At 40.2% G+C, this 20967-nt stretch overlaps 1 protein-coding gene across 1 annotated transcript in view; it reads left to right on the forward strand.

The window, feature by feature from the left end:
- Positions 1-6387, forward strand: part of LOC133274262 (cytochrome c oxidase assembly protein COX16 homolog, mitochondrial) — a 51655-nt gene extending 45268 nt beyond the window's left edge. The window contains exon 4 of the mRNA XM_061463225.1: positions 5991-6387. Within this exon, the coding sequence (XP_061319209.1) occupies positions 5991-6107 (117 nt within the window). The 3' untranslated portion in view covers positions 6108-6387. The remainder of the gene's footprint in view (positions 1-5990) is intronic.
- The last annotated feature ends 14580 nt before the right edge of the window (positions 6388-20967 follow it).

Here is a 20967-nt window from a genome sequence, read left to right on the forward strand (position 1 = left end):
TCAGAAGGGTCAACTACTCAGTAAGGTTGGTTGATGATTTGAAGGAGCGTGTTACTTTAAGGTAGTTGTTTAATGGCCTGGATTTAAGTTTAATTTAACATGTTGTCCTGAGCCTTCTCTAGTTGTTTCTTTTCTTATACCCACCCACTTCTCAAGTAGTTTCATAGTGGCAACTGATCATTTCTTGTGGTAATCTCTTAGCCTTTTGCTGTGATGTTCATCACAGCTTCTTCTTCTTACATAAAAACCTGTAAAAGCTTATTTTTCACATCTCTTCAGAAGGAAAACCACATCATGCATCTAATACATTTTGATCCTCGTACACCTTTTTATTTTTTGATTAGAGTATCTTTTTATCATTATTAGGTGGACATAAAGTGCCAGATTTTATATACACAAAGTAAAAAAAAATCTTGACATTTCCAGGTATTTATAGTTCTAGCAAGATGCTTGAAATAAACCTTCTCTGGGGAGTCAGGAGGCTTTTGTTGGTTCCAGACAGGGATGTGCTGTGGAAATCCGTATGTTCTTCCTACCAGCCACAGGACTGTCATTTTATGCTCTTAACTGCACTCCTGCATTTCAAAAGATCACATATCCCCTTCAGCCAAGCTCACCTTTATGTAAGTTGAACAAGATCCTGAAAACATCCCAAAAGCCTGTCCCTGACTGCTCTTCTTTTAGAGGGTTGTGCTGCAGTAACTAAGACATACCTTTACAAAGTTTAATATAATTGAAAGTTTGCAAGATCAGGCTCTCAAGGTTGGGAAGTTCTTTGGTCCTGTTAACTTGGGTAGGTCTCCCAAGCAGTAAAGTCAGAGATAAACCTTAATAAGGAGTCCTTCTCTTTCTGGGGAACTTTATCTGTAGCTTGAGAAAACTTCTGTACACAAGGGAAATGAAAATGTACTTCATTGCTTAATTAAAAGTGGAATTTGCTGAATTTTGGATGTTTGATCTTGAAAGTGTAGTGCTGCACTCATGCTATTCTTTACAGTGGATCTTTCAGAGTTTCATTTTTGCTGAAGAAAAGAAGATAAGCTGAAAGTAAATGACCTATAGATGAGTTCCCTTAACTTTACCCATAGAGTTTGTGACCGGGAAGTGCATCTTGGGTGATCTGCAGGTGTAATGCATAAATGGCACTGGGTTATCCTCTGACATTTAACATGGTTATTAAGACTTTCTTCATTTTAAGAAGGGAAACTGTCAGTTAGGAGGACATCATGGCAAATCCTAGTTCCTAGATGGAGGTCTATCTGCCTGCGTTATTTTCTGTTATTTTAAAAACTCAGGGCTGTGTAATCATGTAGTTTTAACCAAGTGTTATAATTGTTCAGTTTACTGGGTAATTTGCATCACTCTAGTATTTCCACACAAAACTATGGCAGCACTCTGCAGATATTAATTAAATTCTGTGACATCTCTGAGATGGAGGCAAGTTCTGATCTTAGAAAAAAATGGAAAAATGATGCACAGACAAATTGGTGGTGCAGTTCCTTGATACACATCTTTTACAATATAGCCATTTGCAGATGTTTCTGTTTTCTGTCAATGATTTCTCCAGGTTTGCCAGTTCAAGTGTTTGCCCCGTCTTATGCTTAAACAGGTTCACTCATAAGCAGTATGCATTTGTTTTCCTAATCTGTTTTATTTTTGTGATTGGGGCATAGCTCCACATAGTGTTGAATTGGCATAATTAAAGTGAAAATAGGGAAACAGCCTTTAAATGAGTTCACCATAAATCAGTTAATTGTGCCATAGATGGCTGATAGTGGATCCCACTGAAGTAAGCAACGGAACTTCTGTTGGTTTTAGCATTGTATTTTTTGCCAGTCTTCAGCAAAGCCAAAAAGTGAAGCAGCTCTTTGGATGCTTACATGTAAAAAACCAAAACAAACCAAATTCTCTTGATGAACAGAAGAATCTTATTCTGGCCATAGCATGCTGCTTGCTGACTTGCTTGTATACTAATAGCATAAAACCAGAACATTCTCTAGTTGGAAAAAAAAAAGAATTTTTAGAATCTTAGGATTTAATCACTAATCACAGTCTGTTAAATCACAGATTATTAAATCACTGATCACAGATATTAAATCATGTCACGTCCTAAACAGAGTAAGTAACACTAAGTTTATATTAAAAAAATGAGATGTCAGAAAGTTGGCTCTTGAAGAAAGCTGTGAAAAAACCAATAAGGCCATATCAGTGTGACGGTAAAGTTAAGATTTATGCACAAGACAGCAGTTTCAGCTTTAGCCTTAGTACTGTACTTCTGCATCTATATGTCATAACAGAGTTCCTAAATATCTCTTATATGGTCTTCAAGCTGTTTTGACACCTGTGCAAAACTGGGCTTGTTTCATGCATTTCTTTCACTGCATCTTTCAGCCATGAGGACACATTCTTCCCTGCTTATCTTTTATCTGAAAATGGGTTTGCTTACTATAATGATGGAAAGTAATTGTCTCTCTGAATTAGAACAATTTCTTTCTGTGGTGCTCATCACAGAATTTATTGTATCAGGCTGTAAAGTAAACAGGATTTTCTTATCCGTCCTTTCGCATGTGGGAAACAAAAGACCAAAGTCAAATAGTTTTTTTGCAAGTGACCACCTTGAATGAACTCAGCCTGAGCACCAGTAGCTCTAAATGAGGGCTGTCCTGCAAGAACAGAATTCAAGCTCTTTTTTAAAATGTTATTGTATTTTAAGGCTGAGAGAGGATTATGGCTTTTACTTAATACCAAGCATCTGAACCAGCAATTAAGAAGTGAAGATCTCTCTACATCCTTATAGGTACCTTTGCACCAGGCAAGTTGTTTAACTAAAGTCTTAGAAGTCAAGTGCGTGGCAAATGGTTCAACAGGATTTTTTTGTTGAGCTTTGTTTTTTTTTGTTGTTGTTGTTTGTGCCCCTCTGCACAGCTTCTTTTTTTTTTTTTTCTTAAATTTACAGCTTCTGTCAGACTTGTAGTTTTAAGAGGCAGTTTAGCTGATTTAGGAAGTGAATTGGTAGATTTAATGGACTACACTGATCTTAATTTAAACAGCTAATTTTCAATATCCTTTGGGCTATTTGAGACAAGCAGGAAAAGTGGTATTGGTCTGATCTGATTACATTTCACTGTAGTCTCCGATGACTGACATAGTGCATTTGAATTGGAAGAAAAAGCTTTTTGGTTTTTAGACTGCCAATTCATATGGATTTCAATTTAGTAAAAGCCAGAAGTGATAGTTTACCGTCCTTATGTGATGTCTCCATGAAGTTAATTGAGCAGAGTTCAGGTGGCCAAAAAGGGAAAAGAAATTAAATGAGAAATTGTACCAGGCTCTTGTGCACCCCAGCCTCCTTGCTGGTGGGCGAGGGTGAGAAGCTGAAAAGGCCTTAACCCTGTGCAAGCACTGCTCAGCAATAAGGAAAACATCCCTTTCAACACAAATCCAAAAGAGAGCCATATACTAGCTACTAAGAAGAAAATTAACTCTATCCCAGTCAAAACCAGCACAGGTAGATACTTACAAAAATACCTGTACAGTAGGAAAGCATTGCAGACCAGATTTTCAGGTCCCCTTTCACTGGTGATACTCCTTGTGCTTATCCACATGCATCAGGAGTCTTCTATTCTTGCAAAATTGATAGCATCAGTTTAGAAAATTGCATTGTCTAATCATGCTGCCTTCTGATGACTGAACAGATACCTGTCCCATAAACTGCTAATTTCTGCAGATACTGCCATGTGCCAGTATAGAAGATGCTTTCTTCTTGAATTGCAGCCAGTTATCAAAGACAATTTTTATACGTGACACTAAATGTTAATGATCTTTATAAATATAATGAGAATAAAAATTAAAAATACAGTCTATGTATTCATTAATCTTTATATCTTAATTGATAAAAATAACTATCAATAGATCTCATCTGTTATGTAGTTTCAGGCAATGCCATTTGCTGTACATAAACCTTAGTGGCTTTATTTTGTCAGTATATCACAGTGTTTTCTGGGTACCTTTATGCTTCCTGTTGGAAACTGCCAAAGTATTTTCTTGTACCAGTTTGTTTAGCTTTGAAATATTTCCTGTTTTGGACAAACCTTCTCTCTGAAAAGCCTTTGTGAAGTTTCAGTGGCAGATTAATATGGACTTCTGGTAAGGACCTCCAGTATGCATGTCTCTTTTGATAGACTTCTTTATATAGCCTGTCTTTAGATACTACAAGTTTTGTTATGTGTATTTTAAATGTTATTTCTTGTTCAGACTTTGGGAGCTGAGCACCTTTGGCAATAGTTCAGATCCTCACAGCTGTGTGGTGCCTTTGTGTTTAATAAAATCAGCATGCTTCTGTTAAAGCACAGGGTTATTTTCAGTGTAGTTTCTTTGACACTTCCAATAGAATAAGATGATAAATTCTTAATTTGCAACCAGAATGGATAGTTGCTGCTGCATGGAATGATGGATACCTTCCCTCCTTCTCCCTCTTTCCCTGTCAGCTCAGATTCCATCCCGTTGAAATGAAGTATTGGCTAATCATAAGATGTATAAAGTAGTGAAGACAATTCTTCAGAAAGAAGTGCCAAGTCCACTGTACAAAATATTCAATTGCTCCTACTTTGTGAGTCTGCTGTGTTTGTGTACATGTTCTTATGTAACTTCTGTTGAATGTTACCTAATTTCTTTTGATATCTGACTAAACTCATTGCAATTTCCTCAATTGTAGAAGTGGCAGAAAACTCTTACGTAACACGGACTAATAGCAGCAGTTCTGTTATAGCTGTTGAATTATTCTGTGACTGTTATTCAGGTCTTTCAGTGTTTAGCATTGATTTGGACAATTGACAGTAAGCAAATTAGACCACAGGCTCAGGGCAGGGTTAACTATTTTCTGATGTATTTTTACAGCATTTGCTGAGATGAGGCCCTGATCATAAACCAGATGTTTAAATCCCACTGCAGTATGTATCATTAATGGTATGGAGGATTGCCCTATTTACTAGTGTGTAGAGCAGCCCTGGTTCTGGCAATGGAGTGGACCCCCTCCTCAGTCTCCTGTTGGCAGACCCCCACTATATCTGATGTACTGTTCCACAGGCTGGTATGTGAGTATTCCCTCTGGCTGGTATTCCCTGTGTCTGCTGGGAACAGCCTTCTAAGTCTCTTCTCTAAGTGTCAGTCTCTAAGGACTGTGGAGATGCAGTATGTTTGTGTTGTTCAACTGCAGCACTTGATAGGTGAGGTCAGGAGAACTCCTGTTCTTCATTTTTGTGTGTCTCTAAGGCTAGATAAATATGGCAGTTATTAGTTCTTCTGACTGGCAATGATAAGAATAGGCAGTGTGGTAAATAAAATCTAGATAGTTTTTAAATGTCTGACAGTTTGGTCAGTTAGTGTATCTCATACATGACTTAGAGACTTATCTGTGATGGCTGGGTGCCATGAGAAACTTAGGCAGCAGAAAGCATTACATACCTCTCTGAAGTTAAACTCACATGAATTGAAGGGGATTGCCTTATTACTGTCTTCCTTTGTGCTAGATAATTCAACTTTTCCAGTGTGCTTTGTGTTGACAGGGTATTTGTGCTGACAGGATACTTCAGATCACTAATTGCTAATCTTCTGCTTGAGCTATACCAATGCTCCACTACTTCAGTACATGGCAGACTTGCAGTTGAAGAACAGATCTGGAAAACAAGGTGAAAGAAGAAAGAAGAAGTGAATACAGGATACCTTCAGTCATGTTCAGATGCGATAATGCTTCCTTCTATTTCTCAGTTAATAAGCAGATGGAGTGATGTAACTATATTAATGTAACTATACTGATAACTCCCATGTGTTTTTTTCCTTGCTGTTGAACTTCTCTTGCAGGGTAGATGAAAGTTCATCAACCCAATACTGATACTGAGCTTCTTGTGTTAAAAGAAAACCATTTATAATAATACTTACTTTAAATCATGGGCTGTCAAGGTCACACTGTTATTTTTGCTGTTTGTCTGCAGAAGCTGAATAAGACTGGCCTAAATAACTGGGAGAACATCAGAGGACCCCGTCTGGGGGAAGATTCTAGGAATGTTCAGAAGCAACAGCGGGAAGCTCTCCGTCTCAAGAGACAGTGACTGAGCAAGCCTACTTTGGTGCCTCTGCAAAAAACCAACCAAACAAACCCAACCAAACAAAACAGTCTCAGGCTGGACTGTCTCAGTTTTCAATACAGTTTCATGAATACACATGGGAAGAGGGGATTGCACTGAGCTGGTGTACATACAAGTAACTGAAACCAATCCAAAAGGCACTGTATTATGTGAAGCTCTTTCTTTGCATCTGTTTGCACAGAGTTCTATAGGCTGCATGTATGAATTCTTAATTAAAAAAAATAGCTGATTATTTTACTGAGAATATTCCATTGTTTTTCAGTCCCTGTCATTCAAAACCACGATGCTTCAGCAAGGAATAACATTTCAGGAGTCACTTGTCAGTACCAGGAGTTATCATCCTAATGAGAACAACAGTGCTGTCATCTAGATACATGTGACCAGATAAATGCTGCTCTAGAGAGCCCCTGCATGACTTCAGGCTCTTAAGCTTGGAAGGGACTTCACAGGCACATGAGCTGTTCGAAGCAGTGAGCACATTTTTGGCTAAATAGTGTTCTTGTATGTCATTTCCAGGAACTTAACCGTACAGAGGCATATACAGCATGTCAGCTTGTAATTGGTCAAATAACATTTCTTTAGCTGTGGTTAGATTTTTGTGATTAGTTTATTGATATCTTTGTGCAGGCAGGACCTTTGCACAGCAACTTCTCAGCTGAAGTTGGAAAAATTCTTCCTCAACAAGAACTGCACTGTTTCTCTGTGAGCAAGTATTGTAGCAGAATCTTTCTGAACTACTGTACAGTGGCAAAGTTCATCTTACATGTATTATTACATGTATATTTGTGCATGTGCACATAAATTTTTTATCTTTTGATGAATTCTGCTGAAATGCTTGTCTTTTTAGATTTGTCTTTGTGTGGCAAATGTTTGCTGTTAGAGGACACCAGGCTACCATTCAGGACCCTTCTACTGGGATAGTTCAATAAAGAAGCATGTAGTCAATTTTTCAAATGGAATGAAACTTTTGATGAGGTGTTAACAATGGACTGGTAAAACTCCTGTTCAGAGAAATGAAGAAGTAGAGCGCAGGTTAACAGTGGATTCTAGTTTGAAAGCATTCAGTGAAAAATAATGATGAACAAAACACTCACAGAAATATTTAATATATTCTTAGTAACTTGATATTCCAAAAAGACTGTTTTGGGAATAGTCATCTTATTTCAGCAAGTCTGGAATACAGTGAGTAATTACTTTTATGGAGAACACTTCTTATGTCGTAACTTAGGACCTAGTTTTAGTTGGTTGCTTGCTGGTTGTAGGGTCCCCTACCCCTCACTTTTTCATAGGCACTATATTTTCTGTATTTTCGTTGGGCATATTTGTAACTACCTTTGAAGTGGTGTCTCTGGAAAGTGATGGATTTATGTTAGCATCTCTGAGAAACACATGCAGTTGGAAAACTTTCCAAGTCACCCTTTTCTTCAACTTCCCTTTTAAGAGACAGCCCCTATCTATTGATAGTCCACTCAAAAATTCTTTATGGTTTATTTTTTTCTTTCTTTTAATGCTGTTGACACATTTATAAATTAAAAAAAAAAAAACAACAAACCCAAACCCAAACCCCAATCAAACAAAAAAGCCCCAAAGTAACTTTTGGCAACTGTACTTCTCATAAAATAGGGAGAGCTATTTCAGCAGTTTCTCTTTATTGCCATGCACTTGACCAATGGCTTCATGTATTTTGCTATGCTTTTCCTAGCCAGTGAATTGGAAATAATAATACTTATGGAAGGCATGTTGAGAGTCAGTTAAAGTCTCTTAAGTTGTCATGTAACCTAAAGTAGAAGCCACTCCAGAAATGTGGAGAATTATAGTTCACAACACTAGCAAGAGATGATGCAAACTTCAATTGGTTCAGGATTTGTGCTTAGTTTGGCTGCTTATTTGAGCTGTCCTTTTGAAAGCCACATTATAGCATTTCTGGTTATCTCTTAAGGCACCTGGAGACAACCTTGTGGAATTCCTGAATTGTTATTCTAAGCATCTGTGGCTGGGGGGAGTCAGAGGTAATTAAATACAAGTGTTAGTCAGAGACAGTGATTGACGTTTTTTCGTCCTCTTTAGTAACTGACATATACCGGTCTGAGGGGAATGAAGCAAAGCTTTAATGAGAGGTGTGAAGTATTTAAGGGCTAAAAGAGAGGACTGAAGAAGCCAGATCTTCTGATTTGTGTTGCTGAAATTAGAAGTAAAAGAAGGAAACCTGACTGGGTTTGTGTGTATGTGTGTATGTGGACTGAAAAATCAGTTTCAAAATCCCTGTTTTAACAATACAGGATAAATATTCTTCAAAGAAACTGGCAAGATTGGTCCCTGGGATCCTCCATAATAAAAGCAGTTGGACACAGAGGGGAGGGAAACTGGGACACCTGTCTCTAGGGGTAGAGAGAGCACAGTGTAGCACCAGCGGGAATCTTGCTGGATGGTTCCCAGCAGCAGCTATCTGTAGCCCAAAATGCGAACCGGATTTCTGTATGAGATCAGCCCTGTGGATCCTACTTATTGAGTGTGTTCCTCCTGTAGTACTTTCAATTTGCAGACTCATGGATGACCCAAATGAGAAAATGCTGAATATCTTAGTTCAGCTGTAACACAGGTGAAGGAGACACTCAGTGAAAGCTGTAGCTACTGTGAGCAAAAAAAGGCTTCAAAACCTACTTAATAGCATAGCAGTTGAATTTCAGATCTCCTAAATACATCTGGATGAGCAGCTGGATGTTTAAAACTTTTAGAATCAAGATGCAGAGAACAATTTTGCCAGTAGTGATCCTCCAAGGTCTTGAAAATGGCTCCAGCTACACAAAAAATTAAGGTTATGGCTTAATAACGGATGAGTGATGGGACTTTTAGACCAGAATAAAGAATGTAGAGACTTCTGAATTACAACTTAAATATACCTCATCATCATCTGGGGACAGTCCCAGAAAGGTCCCATTTCTTCACAGAGAAGCAGCAACATGGAGTGATTTAAAGGTCGCTGTTCTTTGGATGTTTTACACAGACACTTTTTCTTTCACTGTATGTGTGTGTATATAGGTGAAACTTAAAACAGTAGGTTTCACCTTCAGAAATAACTGCATAGATCCTTGTACTTCTTGATGATCTTGCATTTGCTGTGAGTTGCTATATTTGAATTTCCAGCACAAGTCCAGGGCAAGTTTCATTTTTAGATCTTGTATTTTCTGGAGGCTTTTCTTTCTGCAAAAAATGGGAAAGCCTAGTATTATCCTTTGCTACTAACTACTTCATGTCCACTGGAAAAGAAATAAGAACAAAGAAACAGAGAAAAGAAGGGAATGATGTGAAGTTTTAGGAAAAGCAGAGTAACTATTTTTACATGAATATGGCCAAAGAATTTTCCATAAACTTTGATGGTTAGAAAGGTTGCTTTTTGTCAGTGTTTTCAGTGGAAAACCTCTTTTCATCCTTCAGTGGAGCAAGGTTCACAAAAAAAATTTCCACTCTGTTTTAGACTTGTGAACTAGAAGGTTTTAATCAAAGGAAGGTAAGTGCTCACTGTTAGGTCTCCTTTTCCTGCAAAGACCTGCAGCCAGACTCAGCCAACACACAGTTTCTAGACTTGGGAACAAAAGCTCCATGCAGATGTTTTTCTTAAACTTGTCCTCACCCCAGGAACCTAAAGCAGTCTTTCATACCACTGGACTCAGGCCGACTGTATTTTCTTGTTCAACGTGTACTTTAACTGCATGTTTAACTGTCTTGCATTACACAGACCAGCAATTAAAGCCTCACCCTCACCATCTCCGTGTGGCTTGGGAGCTATGTTAAAATTAAATTCAACCAAAGCAGCAGCTGATAGTGCTGCAGAAAGCACATATAAAAAGTGGTTATACATCGCAAATGTGAAAAAGAAAGTAGTATATGTATCACAGACACAGGTCATTTGAGAAAGGGTTAAAAAGAAACCCAAATCCAAAAACCAGAAATGAGGTGAAACTGTGTATTGCCAGTGCCTCTGTAGGAGAAATTTATGCGCTTCCACACAGCACACTTGGAGTCTAGCTTGATGTGCTTCAGTTGATGGAAAAAATGACCATACTTACGTTGCATGTCTGTTTCGAAGTAGTTGATGAGATCTTTGATGTTCAGTACTAACTTCGCTGCGGGTCTTCGGTACCAAATCCATTATGGTATCAATCTTAAGGAGGCCCAGTGGCTCCCAGGAGTATGGCTTAATCCCAGGCAGGATCATCAGTAAACTCATCTCTGTGCCTTACAAATCATTCTCGCTCCTCTTTCTGTCCTGCTTTTCAGTGTTCCTCCTGAAAAATAATGGCTCTGTCTCTGAGCTGCTCTTTTGTAATGGAACTGGCTGTAAAATGTCACCCTCTTTTTAAAAAAAAAGTTCATTTTTTAACGTCTGCCTACCAGGAATTGCAGAACAGTGGTTTCTAAATTAATTTGAAGGTGTCCTGAATGTAAGCTCAGAAACATGAACCCAGTATTAGATCCCCTTAAGTATGGCACCCAGCATATACCGTCTCTTTTTATCTTTAGATATACAATGTTGTGCTCTATGGTTTATGTACAAAGGAAATTAAATGTACCTTTTTCTTTAAAAGATGAGATCGTCATCCATCACCAGCTGTCAGTTCCTAATAAAGTTGCCCAGAGAACTGTTACCTGTGATTCAGTGGCTTTATTGGACTATCTTTTGTTGAACAGAGGACATCAGAATAAAATTTTAGCTTAATATAGCTCTTTTCATACTCCCGAATAAACAGAGAAAAAGAAGAGAGCAAGAGCAAAGAATCTTGCATTTCAGACTCAGGTTTCTTCTGTTCTGCAATAGATGGGGCGTTTTAAGAAAGAAAAATAAGGAAAAGGAATGTGAAAAAAAGGAAATAAGAGAAAAGAAGATGTGGAAAGAAAAAAGCTTAGGGACAAAAATGGTAATATACAGTGTGTTCTTTCTCACTGGTCCCTCTGGATAGAGAAGGAAGGAAAATTGTTTCTGTCTAAGGAAAAATTTTTGAGCTTAAAAAATACTTGTCTCAAGTCAGAATGAAAAGTTTGAGTATAACGATTTGCAAGGTGGTGGTTTTAGAAATACTTTTCTTTGGGTGAACAGCAATGTTTTATTTTGCTTTTCATGTTTTTCCTTTCTTGATTCTTTTTCCTCAGTTTAGCCCTAGAAATGAAAACCCACCACTGAATCTGAAAAGCGTGTTTTTCACTTTAAAGAGTGTCAGCGCAAAATGTTTCAACAGCTTCCCAAGCTTTTCACAAAAAGTGATCTCAATAACAGTAAAGATCTATCAAGAGAGATCCATCACAATGAACAGGTTGCAAAATATCAATCAAACAGACTAAAAAAGTAAGACTGGAAAAGTTCTTGTATCAGCTGTACCAGTCAGTTCCTTCATTATGTTGCGAATGTGGATCCTGCTCATGGATGAGTGCATTGCTGCACACCTTTGTGGATGTGTACACCTGTGTTCGGGAAGTTGCCTGCTTGCAATTTAACTGAGCATTTTGGTACTCAGTAACTCGAGAGGAAAGACCTACCCCTTACTGCATCCAGTATTCTGCTGTCTATCTCAGGTGATACTGTTTTAACTTCTACACAAACAGATGAAGTTCCTTCTAAAAGCTACTTCCCCTCCCTCCCTGCTTTCCCAAATACCACAACCTGAATTTATTTCTGTTTAGTTCATCTTACAGAATCACAGAATGGTTTGAGTTGGAAGGGACCTTAAAGCTAGTTCCAGTGCTCTGCCATGGGCAAGAACACCTTCCACTAGACCAGGTTGCTCAAAGCCCCATCCAGCCTTGAGCATTGCCAGGGATGGAGCATCCACAAATGATGATATAAAATAATGTAATTTTTTATTAGATATTCAAATAGTGTGCTCATATGTCATAATAAGAAGAAAGACAACATTTTTCCCAGTCTAAAAAAAGACATCACTCCTGTTTAAGTGCTTGGCCTAAACAGGCCAAATTCCATAATTTTAAGATCCCTGTCTGGTAGCAAATTGGCGATGAAAGACAGAAGTCTTACTCACGTTCACATATATTTCAAGCAACTATAGTCCATCCAATTCTGGAGTCATGTTTTACCATTACTTAGCTATCCATCCCACTGCAGATGCATTTTGCCTTCCAAGCATCCTGACTGGGCTGTAGATGTGATTAAAGTTAAACTCAGAACAAAAGTCTGAGTTTGCACATTTCTTGTAACGGGCCTTCTGGGCTGTGTGCTCCCTGTGAAGTGCAAACATCCTTATTGGCTGTGCTGCAGTAATGGGCAGCAAAATCACATGCTTTATTTTTATCATCCTTTAAATGTGGATGAACTTCTATGCAGTTTGGTCAGTTTTTGAAAGTTCACCCTGGCGCTCATACGAGATTTTTAGGTTCAAAGTGAATTACAACACAGTGTTTTGCAGTTTGACTTATGGAAGCCATTGGAGAGGGAACAGCTGGGAATATTCATGGTATGTTTCAGTTTAGCTAAAGCCCTCTATATTTTAAATAATCAGAAATTCAAATACCTTAAATGCTTGTTTGAATGTCTGGGTTTTTTTTTTGTATTTTCCATGGCCAGCATAGAATGTCATTTTCTGTTAAGTGTACTGAGGTTTCTCACTAATCCAGGTTATTCAGACTTTGCAAGAAAAAGCTGGATATAGTAACCTCTACTTTCTATGGACAGACCCAGCTGGATGGTCAATGATTTTGAATCCGAGTAGGAGGAGGAGACCTTTATCTCTTACCTTTCATCTGGTCAAGAAGATTTCTTACCTCTGTAATGAATTATTCACAACAGAAATTAAAAATGGAGCAGTCTCTGTCCCTTGAAGCTACACAGGGTTGTTCAATGTTATCTGTCAGATCCATCTAACAAATACTGTATATGATCTTCAAAGTGCAGCTATAATGTCCTGGCAAAGCCAGATTTCCACATTATTATTTTAGGTCAACCTCACTAACTTGATAGTGACCTCTACATGTGTCATATCATACACAGGTCTCACATCTATTTATCCCTGAGGAGTCTACTGTTTCCCCCCATCTTCTTTGCTAGCAGTAGAAGGATGCACGGGATTGTCTACAGCTCCCTAAGATTAAAACCACCAAGACTGCTCCCAAATAGGAGTATTTTCTTGATTTTTCTTTTTTTTTTTAGTTCTGTTGCTGGCAAACTCTATCCACTTCAGCTGACATATTCCATACAGTCTTTTTGCATTTCCCTCTCTGTGTGTTCACATAATGCCAAGAAACTAGTGGGAGAACAGGTGTTAGTTCTGCTCTGTGCTCTCTGCACAGAGATAACCATGATCTAGAAACTCCTTCAGCAGTCAACCAAGGTATTGCTGTGCCTTGTTCTTTTGTCCTTGTTCTTTTGCTCTTGGAGGATTCAATTGCTTTCTGCTTTCTTTGCATGAAGAGGTGTAGCAGATCTGAAATTTTGAGAATATATAATACCTTAAGGTCTCATGTGCTGCCATATGACTGTTATAGCTTTTTTTTAGACTGTGTGCATTATATATCAAATATAGTAGATAGATACATACATATGCACATACACACACACATATTTAGGCTGCCCCAAAGACTGAATTCCGTTTTCTGTACACAGACAGTGGAGAGCTGGAACATAGCACCCCATTGCAGTCAGTGCCCTGCCAAGGTGGGGACTGGCATGGAGCACCTCTGAGGGATGAGGATTGTTGCCTTAGTTGGTTCTGTGCAGTGAATGCCTGCCCAGGTTATACAGAAGATAATTAATATTCCCACTGACACACATGGTAGCTCCATTGAAGTCAAGTGTCCAGGCAAACATTAACATCAAGGTGCATGCAGACAGTGATCACCTCATACAAAGGTAGATGTACACCAAAGTGGGTGTTGAATTGTGCTCCACTGCTTCTTCCCTTCGGCTGATGCGTAAGGCACTTAGATTACGAGCTTTGATCACTTTGCCTTTACAAGGCTATCTTTGGGTGAGCTGGACCCAAAGAAATCTCTTCATTTAGTAAGCAGTCAGGGGGACTCCATTTTTGACATTCATGGAAGTTAAGATAAAACATTTGGATGGGTGCTTGCAAAAACAGCAAGAGTCTGTATTATTCTGCTAGTGCCCTTGAGCTTCCCTCCCTGAACCCTCTGGGTCAGAGTTATGGGCTCTGAATGAGTTTGAAAATTGGGGCAGCTCTGATATTGCCATATTTTTAAATGTCTTATTTCTTCTTTCTCTTGAGAAGCTGCTGAGTTTCTTGACAGCTTGAATAAAGATTATCTCAGTAAATTATTATTACAAAGATTAGTAAATATCTTACTCTGTCATACTGCTGTTTAGATAGAAATTGCAATCCCAGCGTTGCCTACTATAGTGGTAACGTATCTAAGCTACCTTCCCAGGGAAAACTATGGCACAGACAAGGGGAAGTCATGCCATAGGGTTTCTTGGGCAGCACTGAGTGCAGTCCTGTCTGCTGTCTGAAGCAGGAATACATCTTTCCTACTTGAAAAGCAAAGTTTTGCATAGAGCATCCTTCAGCCAAAGTTCATGTTGTATGAGCAACAAGGTCAGAGGATTCATAGTCTCCTTCAAGTCAAGAGGGAGCAATAAAGACATATTTTCTGTCATTAAAGATAATCTTGTGTACAGTAAGGGCACTAACAGTGTGTCAGCAAACTGGCCCTGTGAGACAACGTTATTGATGCTACTTCAGGCTTCTTGTTGCATGCAAACCAGCATTACTATTACAGTAGAGAACTGGCACAGACCTTTCAGGATTATGTATGAAGAGCAGCAACTCAAATACCATCTGCCTAACATCATAAATTCTAAGTATTATTCCAAAGAGGTTTGCCTGAATCTCTTCTGCAGAGCGCATAGCTCTTCTGCAGCTGCCAGTTGCTTTTATCCTCAGTCCCCTCCCCATTACTGCTTCTTGGTTTTTGGGCTAAGGTCAAGTGTAGTACCAGTTAAGTCTTGGCATCTCCTCTCTTTGGGGACTCTTCTGCCCTGGCAGCAGGGTGGAGTCAGTGACCTCCTAGCTCTTTTCCATCTGTAACTATTATCATTCAGGCTCTTTAAGAGACCTGGAAGCTTTTAAAAGTCTCCTTTAAACTGCCTTGCAAGCACAGCTGAGATGCATTGTCCTGAAGTCTGTTTCAAAAGGCAGGTGGGTCTGGGTTTTGTAGAGTGGGAGGGATTGCAGTGTAGTGGGAGGACAACAGTTATGTTTACGTGTAATAGGGGATTTTTTAATATTTTTTTTTTTTTTATTTTTTAAGTTCCTTTAATGCCTGGAGAAAATATAAACCAAAACATTTTGGAAGACACCACAGGTAAAGTTCTCTGAGAGCTTTGCACCCCTGCATCTTCTGGGACCAGGCAAAAAATCTCTCTTACGTAGGAAGACCTTAAAGTACTGTGGTAATATAAGTATGTTTTTCTAGTTTTGGTAGTTCTAAACTTTTTAATTCAAAGCTAATATCCACAAGGGCCACTGTAATTGCCAGCTGGACTTAGTGCCTGAAGACCTTACCTAATCCTGGTTTTTATACAGGGACCTATTAATCTGCAATGGAAAAGTTTGTTGAGCAGTCAGAAAGGGGAGTACGATGCTGAAGTCCCAGACAAAAAACTTTGGAGGCTATTTTATTTGAGATTTTGTTGGAACGTTGGGTTTTTCCATGCCTTCCCTTCCTGAGCTGTGGCCCATTTTAACTACTGTGACAGTAAGTTGGTGCACCTGTTACAGCCTGTGATATAGTGCAGGTGATGTGTTCCTTCCCAGTTTGTTTTTCATCCTGATGCAGCTACAGAGTCTAACCCTTCAAATGAGGAGGTCTCCAAGTGGGTTTTGTCCAGAGATCTTTGCACATTTTTCTGGCAGTTTCTTTCCAGAGCAGTCTCTGTTTTGCTGTCTATCGTAGGCCCACCTCAGGGTTTATATGGAACAGTTGCATGAGTTTAAGTACATGATGCATGTGGGGGTTGGTTTGTTTGGTTTGGTTTTTTTTCCCTAAGTCACTCATGGAACAAGAAACCACATATATGATCTCTGGAAGAGACCATAAAATGATAGAGCAGAACCTTGTGTGCAACTTGAATAAAGGAATTTCACTCCAGCATTCCTACATCAAACCCTGTAACTACAGGGTATCTTCCGGTCCTTGTGTTGGCAGAGATCATTTAAAAACTCCTTCCTTGTCTCTGCAGCTACCCTTTGTAGAGGAGATACATGGAGGATGTTGTGAATTTGCTTTCCACCTAAGGAGGGCTGGCCAAGTACCTTCTAAAACCTCTTCTGGGGCAGTACCAGCTAGCTCTATATGCCTTGGCATAGGGAGGGATGAAGGAGATTTCTGCTGCAGGAAATCTCTGGTTGGCTTTTGTGGGAATGTAGTGATGTCTTCCAGAGTCTTAGTCTCCCAGCTGATTTTGTCTCAAAGATACGTCTGGTTTAATGGCACAAGCTGTGGGAGGCCAGGTTTTGTTCACTGTCTCTTGCTGCTATTTTTGGGATGTGATTTTTCTATTTCAGTTGGCTGGGCACAGAGGGAGTATTGCTATGCTTTAGGGAACACTGCAATTAGATTCACTGAAAACAATCATGATTAATAATTATGACTGTTTTGTTATTAAAAAAAAAGGAAAAGGTAGAAATAAATAAGAAACTACAGTTACTTTGAAGGCAAGCTCTATCTGTGTCTCTTTGAAGAGCTTTGAACTGACGTAGGAGCGCTTGGGCTCTCCTCAGGGGACAAGCAAGGCTCTCATTTCCATACGTGGCAGTGCGCCCTGCTCCAGTGTGTAAGTAATCTGATGAGTTGTCTGATGGAAGAACCGCGTTTATCAGCTGGTAACTCTTGTTTGGTAAATCCCAGATAACTGCAGCAGCTGGGCAAATCTCAACTGTGTTCCAAATAATTAGCAAATGTATTTGAATCAATAATGGCAGGGAAGCCACTGAAACAGCTTTCCTGAAACAAATCAGTGAATAAACACTGCGAATTTTCAGTCCAAGTGAAATCTGTTTACCAAGGGTAGCTTCTTTCTCTCTGGGAGTACATGGCCTCAGGCCTCTGATGTCTAACAGAAGCTGTTCCTACCTGAAATCACACTTCATTATCCCATTAGAAGCTGAACTAGAGAAGTGTCATGCTAGCTGCTGGCCCCTTTTGCTAGGCTCTTGTTCCTCCTCGTGTCGTGGTTGGGGATGTCATTGTATGAGGAAATCCCGCTGAGCTGGGAAGGCTGCTGGAAGACTGCTGCTCTGCATGGCTGGCTTGCTGCTGAGCCACAGACAGGCTGGAGTGAACTACAGCAGAGAGCCGGTGCACTGGGAGGGCAGGGCGCTGCTGGTGGCTCAGTGGAAGGAAAACATCTGTTTTCTTCAAGTTTCTGTAGAAATGGAACATCCTGTGCAGTGAGGGCCTGGCAGCATCACTGTCGGTCCCTCCTGGGCGCTGTGGCTCAGTGCCTTGGTCCTGGCAGGACTCTCACACCACGAGCCAGTGGTCTGCTCAGGACATGGAGAGGGTGCAGGCTGTGCTGTCCTTGAGGCAGAAGCTCTGAAGAATGTCTCTGGAGCTTTTTGAAACTCTTAGCATTTATTTATGTATATATATATACACACACCTATACATAAAAATATGTATATAAAACATATTTAGTTCATTTTTGACTATCATAGGAGCTGGAAAACTGTTTCATTTGGTCCAAGCACATGTGAAAGAGTCTTTAATTTAAAGTCATCTCATGGGGGACCACAAAAGAAGTGGTAAAAATGCTTTCAGACATCCATTTATTCTATGAAATTTTGAAATGAAAATTTTGGAGTGTTTATTAAAAGAGGTATCTATTAAATAGTCCCCTGCTTTTGTGTGTACAAATCAGAGGTATAAGGGCATTTTCTTCTAAAAGCGCAATGAAAAGCTTGAGGGTTTTTTGGATACTGACAATGATTTTGAGTAGAAATGTTTGTATCTCCTTAATCTTATTAATACAAGAGCGTTTCATTAATCTGTTGCTTGAGGTAAAATTCTCCATCTAACAACTGAGGTCTTGTACCAGATTAATGTGTCCTGGTTTTACATAAAACCAGCCATGTTGCTGGTTTTTCTTCCCTTTTGATCCTCTGTTGTTGAGATTTATTGCCTGCCATTTATAGCTTTTGCAACTTGCAATTAAGGATTCTATTTTGAATACCTAATGCATAAGCAGGAATTACTGTAACTTAGTATTTGGATACGTCTTTCAAACCATAGCAGAAAAAGAAAATGCTTCAGATGTGACGTAAAAGCATTTAAAGCTGGAGACTGACTTAATGTTACATGAATAAACTGTATTTTTATTAAATACTTTCTCATCAGTTTGAAGAGCTCCCTGCATAAAGTCTGTCTGATATCATCTGTAGGCTGGTGTGTGTGTATATATACATATATGTATTTATTTTAGCATAATTGCAAGTACATTAAGCATTTGGAGCAAGAAAAATTTAACATTTGTATCGTTAACTTTTTTTTTTAATCTAACCCCTCCTGGTTTTAAATGCTCAGCTGGCTTTGTACAATAGAGACTGACTGGATATTCATCTCTGTTCTGGAATGAGTATTGGAACACCTGATATATGCATCATAGCCGTATCCCCTGGAAGGACAATTTACCCAGCCTGTGCACTGCTCTCCGGGCCCCTACCTCTGCAGGGCAGCCAGGAGCGGTAGGAGCTGGGAGGACTTTTGTGGTGTCTGTCCTCTGGGAGGCTTGTGCTCTGTGGGAGCATGTGGCTGCTGCACGTGTGATGGGCCCCAGCTCTGTGTGTCTGCTGCATACTCAGTCTATGGCAAGGAAGGGGCTGTGAGAACCTCAAACAGTAGCTGAAGTGGCCAACAGCATGAGAAACTTGGACATTACCGGGTTAGACCTTTAATCATGCTGAAGGGCTGGCAGATACAATGATGGGTAGGAGAAAAGCTTTTTCCTTTGGTTGGGCTGGGAGATTGCTAACTGATGGTCACCCAAAGAACTAGACTGGGCTGTAAATGTTGTATAAAGGAGGGAGATAATGAAAAGAAAGAAATGGTCTTGTGCCCCTGAACATCTTTCAGATAAAATCTCTGTGTTGGTTAACAGGAAAGATGGAAATTCTGGTCCACCAGAGACAGGGGAGTGGAATGAAAGCCCATGTATATTTTTAGCATCCCTTGTAATCATTTCACCTTTTGAAATGAAAGCATCAGTGCATTAGAGCAGAGAAACTGGAGAGAGGACGTGTTCTACCAAGGAAAATGTCATGCTCAGAGTGGATTGACTGAGTCACAGACTGACTGAGAGATATTGGTATTGGCCAGGGCCAGAACCATTTCCTCCTTGCTGCAAGCTTCCTTCCTCTTCCAGCTCCTCAGCTGTACCTCCTCCATCACGCATCTCTGCTTGTTGTCTTCTCAAGCATCTCTTCCCAGGTGATTCTACCCTCCAAACTATATCCAGTTGGAATAAAACTCAGCATACGCAACATGCTTTGGGATGTTCACCACGTTGTGCCCAGAGAGTAGGCAGCCCTAGCAAGGTGACGTTATCTTAATGGAAGCTACTTAGCAATGCTCTTTTCTGCTTGCTTCTTAGGCAGAAAGATAAAGATCTATCATGAGGAAGAGAGGAGGGCATCTGTTCAACAATGAATGCATATTTACTGTTCACCTCTGAGATGCCAATGAGCATTTGTGCTGTCTATTTTGAGCTGACTATTGGCATTGGAGAAATTACTGATGCTGCTGTTGAAAGAAATTGTCCCTCAATTTCTAAGGAGGCAGATGAGGTCTGTTAGACTCTCCCTTTGTAATCACATGCTGTTGCTCTGCTGCATCCAGGAAAAGGGAGTAATTCCCTGTTGTTTCCACCCTTTCCCTAGCCTTCGTAAGCTGGTAATCAAAGCCTAGTCTCCCTGCATTTACACAATACCTAGAACAACATTCATCTGCTGTGGATAAATTCCTTGGTGCTGTTGGCATGCAGCTCAGACAGTTAGAGGTCACTTGTAGCTGTTCACTCTGTGTCCCTGGGCCCAGCTCTGGCAGATGCAGGTGGGCACCAGCTGTAAGAGCTGGAGGAGTGGTTTGCACTGGGTTTTAGCACATTGTTCAGTGCCCAGGAAGATAAAGAAGCAGGAGGGGTACAACTGCTTGAGGGGGGCTGACTGTTGTGTGCACGGCCGTTCGCTGCAGCTTCCTGTGCCTTGGTGAAGGTGCTATCTGTGGCTTAGGTGACCCTCCTTGCCAAGCAAGGTAGATGCACAGTTAGTGCTGTAATGCTTTAAACAGGTCCTGTTGTCCCAGAGCCTCCTTTACATGTCCAAGAGTGGCAGGCAATCCTTGCCTCTTTCCCTTCCTCCCTCTACCTCTTCCCTTGAGTGTCAAATTAAGTCGTTCTCCATTGTACTGGCACCAGCAGAAGTGTGATGTTTTTTCGGTACCAAGACTTTTGTTTCGTGTTTACCTCTCACCGCATGACAGCCACCCGTAAGATGAATTATGCCACACTGCTGGCTTTCTTTTCCTCCTTTCTGGTGTATTTTCACTTGATACACAGCTTCATGTCTTGACTTGAATGCAGAAATGGAAAACTTCACTCTAAGGGTATGGAGGTTCCCCAAGAGCAGCAAGCCTTCAAACACCAGTGGAGGGAGCTGAGCCTGGTCCTGCAGCCACTGTGCTGCCCCTACACCTCCTGGGACAAGGCATGCTCTGCTCCTGTCTCCCAGGACAAGGTGACACTCCTTCAGCTCCTGGGGAGAGGTGCTGGTTCAGAGGCATCCTCAGGCAGCCAGCCTGCCCTGTG

The sequence above is a fragment of the Pezoporus flaviventris genome, unplaced genomic scaffold, assembly GCF_033815535.1.
Source record: "Pezoporus flaviventris isolate CSIRO_AGI_PZ_B2104156 unplaced genomic scaffold, CSIRO_AGI_Pfla_v1 ptg000036l, whole genome shotgun sequence".
NCBI classification, from domain to species: domain Eukaryota; kingdom Metazoa; phylum Chordata; class Aves; order Psittaciformes; family Psittacidae; genus Pezoporus; species Pezoporus flaviventris.